Source organism: Barbus barbus, assembly GCF_936440315.1.
Source record: "Barbus barbus genome assembly, chromosome: 10".
In the NCBI taxonomy this organism is placed as follows: Eukaryota; Metazoa; Chordata; class Actinopteri; order Cypriniformes; family Cyprinidae; genus Barbus; species Barbus barbus.
Genome location: NC_136738.1, coordinates 22,794,331 through 22,799,409, shown reverse-complemented (window position 1 = coordinate 22,799,409; position 5,079 = coordinate 22,794,331). Strand labels below are relative to the sequence as shown.

General features: G+C 35.4%; 1 protein-coding gene across 1 annotated transcript; it reads left to right on the top strand.

Moving 5' to 3' along the window:
* Nucleotides 1–1,493: 1,493 nt before the first annotated feature.
* Nucleotides 1,494–4,274, top strand: gpa33b (glycoprotein A33 (transmembrane), paralog b; the record flags this gene model as incomplete). Its single annotated transcript, XM_079427024.1, has 7 exons — nucleotides 1,494–1,539; nucleotides 2,146–2,312; nucleotides 2,438–2,651; nucleotides 2,757–2,921; nucleotides 3,008–3,124; nucleotides 3,392–3,515; nucleotides 3,635–4,274. The coding sequence occupies 7 exons, from the start codon at nucleotides 1,494–1,496 to the stop codon at nucleotides 4,272–4,274; spliced, it is 1,473 nt and encodes a 490-aa protein (XP_079283150.1).
* Nucleotides 4,275–5,079: the final 805 nt, after the last annotated feature.

Here is a 5,079-nt window from a genome sequence, read left to right as displayed (position 1 = left end):
TTTGAATATTTAAGCCCAAATCCTCAAAACACAATACAGAGGCTCACCGATGCACTCTCACAGCATCAGCATGGCAGATCTGCGAGTTCCCATGTGTGCGTCTCAACTCACCCACAACCACCTCCAAAGGACACGCTGACATTGATCGTTAACCATAATTACACTTTCAACTTTTACACTTTAGACACATGTAGACCTTGCATGCGTTATTGGTCATGTGCAAAAAAAAAAAAAAAAATAGCTTTGTTTAATAGACAATGTAGTAGCCTAAATTAAAAAGAAAGAAATGTATAACATCTTTGTTACATGGATTTATGGAAATGTACTGAAATTAAAAAATTAACAACAAGGAAAGAGAGGAATGGGTGGTCTATATTACCAGAGATACGAATGCAGTTGGCTTGTCTCTGTAGGGAAGAGGCAATAAAGTATCCCTTTTCCAAATTTATTTTAATCAATTTTTAATCACAATTTAACCACATCTCACATATTTTATAAAAACTGTATTATTCAACTATTTGTAAAATAACAGTACATCTTGCTACAAGTTAATATTAAATAATGCAACAAATTAATAATAAATAAAGCTGTATAACATACTGAAAGACCAAAATGTCATGACTGCTGCTGTACTTACAGGTCACAAATGAGTGTAAAAAAGCAGATGAAACACAATTAAAACACACACACAGTTGTTGTTGTTTTTTTATATATATAAACAGTTTTATAAAAATAGGGAAAATTTGTCTATTTAGATATTTTTGACAATGTTACAGATTTTGATTCCTTTACCAAAAATAATGATATTTATAGCATATTCTTTACTGAAATCTGACAGAAATTACCCGAAAACTATAAAAGGGCTTAAATGAAATACCCTATATGGAAAGAGTGAGAGCAAGTCTGTTAACTAGCACAGTTGAGCTGTAAATAGAAACCAGTGTATTTGTGAGCATGGTGCCTGGTAAAGATGAATAGTTCTTTACCAAATGGAAAAATGACCTGTTCACAAAGTGCTTGTAATTTCAATTATGTCTCCTGCACTACCATCTGCTGGTTTTGTGTGGAAATGCACCACAGCTGGAATACACATCCAGTTAGAACAACATTTAGATTGGTTGTTCAAAGACGTTAACGATCAAAATCTTTTTGTGATATTGTACACAAGTCATCCTGAATAAAATGCAGGGAGGTTCAAAGCTGTAACAATTAATATGTGCATTACTGTTAGCTGTGTAAGCATCCCCCTCCCCTTGCACTTCAGTTCCTTGTTCTGTATTAATATCAAATCTGCCATTTTGTTACAACCTAACTTGCAAAACTTTGAAGAAGTGGATAAGAGTCCAAAGTGCAATAAAGGTGTGGTAGACACAGGCACAGAAGCAAAACAGTTTCGGTGAGCACACAGGAAGCCATGAGATAAGGATATATTAAAAATCTATAGGAAAATCTACCATTTACCATCTATTGCTGTGAGATTGGAAAACGACAAAATGACCAACTGGAAGCGGATTTTCTGCAGCCTATGTTTAATATCAGGTGAGGTGGTCTGTTTCCTGACATTCATAATGAGTACAGCAGTCAAGATCAAATCAATGACATTATGTTAGATAAATTAGTTTGTGTCAGTGATTTATTTTATTTTTTCAGTGGCTCTATATGTAATATTTGTTAAAGGATATGTTTTTAAGTATTAATGTTCTTTATGTTTTCACAAGGGCTACAAAATGGATTTTTCAGTTACTTATTTCATTCATTCATTTACACAAAACACAGCATCAGCAGACTTATGCATTCTTAAATACCATAATGTATTAATGTGAAAGAATTTAATAAATTATATTATTAAATAAGTTAATGTTTATCAGAATGTGTAATAATATAACCACACCGAGTTTACTGAAACTAAAGTTGTGATTTGCTATATTGTGAGAACATTTTCAAATGTAGAAAGGAATTTTACTTAATATTTTCAGATAATTCCCTTTTATTTTATCTTTCCCTTTTATCTTAAAATATTTTTTTCCCAATTCTGTGTCATGTTTTTTGAAACCTTTGTGAAATATTAAATCCTGCATTTAAAAAAAAAAAATCATTGTGCATTTTGAAATGATATTCACAAAGTTCTCTCTCTTTGTCTCATAGTGATTTCAGCTAGTTTTGGACTGGAAGTGACCATGAGTCAAGCTAACATGGAGGTTGCCAGGGGTGATGATGTCACCCTTACATGTATTTTTAAACCTAAAAAACCAAATAATGATCTTATCATTATAACATGGGTTGGTGATGCTGATGAGACATCTGGGGAGAAGGTAAGCCAGAAAAACTGTCTACCATAACACCATTAACCATGATTAATGTAAAAACAATAACTGTGTTATAATGAATAGACTATCAAAATGAAGCCATTAAATGGTTCTTTGTTTTGCCCTCATAGGTAATTTTCGGTAATTATTACTCCTATGGTAAAGTAGACATTGGACCAGACTATAAAGGCAAAGCCTTTATAGAAACTGACCTTACTGCAAAAACATCGAAATTGACACTAAAACAAGTCACTCTTAAAGAAAGCAGAACAATTCGATGTTTTGTTCAGATTCCTGGAGACATTGAAGGCAAAACAGCTGACACTACTTTTCTTTTGGTTCAGGGTAAGATCTCTGGCACTTTGTCTTAACAGAAAAGTCCATATATTTTTACATGATGTGAAGAATCCCTTTCAAATGTTGAATGAATATCTAAATTTTTTTTTTAAGTTGCACCATCGCAACCCATTTGTAAGGTAGTAGGCAAAGCAGAATATGGACACAATATTAGCCTAACCTGTGTCTCTGAGGAGGGCTCACCTACACCAACATACAAATGGGAGAGATATAATGTCAACAATGCCCCTCAAGCATTTCCTCTCAAAACCACCGAAAGTAAGTTCTGTCTCTCCTTCAATGGACTGAGTAATTACATATGTTGTCACTCTATGCTATAGTTTAAACATTATTTTGTGCAACAGAGGAAGGAGTTCTGTCTTTGGTCAATGTGTCCATGGAGACATCAGGTTACTATATTTGCCTGTCAAGCAATAAGGTTGGATCAGCCAAATGTAACATGACATTGTCCGTAATGCCGTGTGAGTATTGCCACAATTGCCTGCTTTCTTTCTTTTTAAGACGATCATTTATTTTAGTACACTTTTATGTTACTCCAAAACACTCTCACAAAAATTAGTAACTATTATATATTTTGGTGAGGTTCAGGGGTGGACCTTCATGCTTACCATTTGGGTTTACTGGTATTTTGATATGTGCAAGCTTCTTGTAAAATGTTTAATGTGTGAAATGTTGACCTCAGAAGACCCTTGACTGAGTTTAATTTCCATGTGTTTCTGTTTTTACAGCCTCTATGAATCTTGCTACAATAGGAATTGTGGCTGGTTGTATTGCTGGAGTTACAGTGCTCATAATAGTCATCATCTTCTGCTGCCGCAAACGGAAACAGAAAGCAAAAGACTATGAAATGGAGTAGGTCTCCATTTATGTTCTCAAAGTAATAGATGAAGTGATTGTTGGTTTTTTGGTGGTATGTCCTGGTTGTTAAAATGTGTTTTTTTACCCATCTGTATGTTTGTTTATTGCCTCAGGAATCCAGTGGTGGAATACCATGACAAACCACCACTAGGAAATACTGAGGACGGGAATATATACATCATGGCCATCACTGAAGAGGGAACTGACAAAGCCTCAAAAATTGATGACCTCAGAAATCACTATGACCTCAATCAAGGAGGCCGTGATGACCTCAAAGATCGCTATGACGACCGCAGAGGTAGTCGTGATGACCTCAAAGATCGCTATGACGACCGCAGAGGTAGTCGTGATGACCTCAAAGATCGCTACGATGAACGCAGAGGTAGTCGTGATGACCTCAAAGACCGCTACGATGACCGCAGAGGTAGTCGTGATGACCTCAAAGACCGCTACGATGACCGCAGAGGTAGTCGTGATGACCTCAAAGACCGCTACGATGAATGCAGAGGTAGTCGTGATGACCTCAGAGATCGCTACGACGACCGCAGAGGTAGTCGTGATGACCTCAGAGATCGCTACGACGACCGCAGAGGTAGTCGTGATGACCTCAGAGATCGCTATGACGATCGCAGAGGTAGTCGTGATGACCTCAAAGATCGCTACGACGATCGCAGAGGTAGTCGTGATGACCTCAAAGATCGCTACGACGATCGCAGAGGTAGTCGTGATGACCTCAGAGATCGCTATAGATAAAATCAGCAAGATCACTATGATGACCGAACCATTGAATTATGACCACCACCAACAATTTTTCTAAAAGGACAACCACTATGTGAAGATGGTGTCCAGTGTTTATTTTTGTTCTGCAGTTGTTTAAACATGTTGTTGTACTATATTGTTCTATTGTTTTATTATATTTTTTTTCCCTGTGTTGATAATCAAATCAAATTGTGCTGTATACCTGAGGTATACCGATGAATCATCCTTTTTGATTTCCTTTTTGATTTAATTTTACAGGATTTTAAGAGAATTTTATATACAGCAAAATAAAAATATATATATATGTTTGTTCGCTAAAGTAGGCCTAATTACTTGACATTTCTATTCGGACTGTTCTGCTGAATCATGGATGGATGTATTCTTATTTTTATAGGCAGGGGTTCACATGTAAATGCACACTAATGTAAACTGCCCTCTTAAGGACATTTTTTATAAATTTTTGTACATTACATGGCTGGAAGTAATTGATGTTAAACACACCTCCTTTTCTAGCCTACTTAATTAATTAAAAGTAAACTGTTTAATTTATCCTCCCCAATAAAATGTGTATTTGGAACAACAGCAAAGACACAATAAACACATAATAATGCTTTCAACTCACCTTGAAGTCACCTTAAATTATCTTTTTTTTTTCTCTTTACGTTTAATGTAAGATATTGCTGTATTTGTCCGACAGACGCATCCACTTTAAAAATTGGGAGACTGTTTCAGTGGCTATTATATAAAGTAGTTTCTCATATTTCTTTGACATCCGTTTCATTGAGTAAAAAAAAAAATG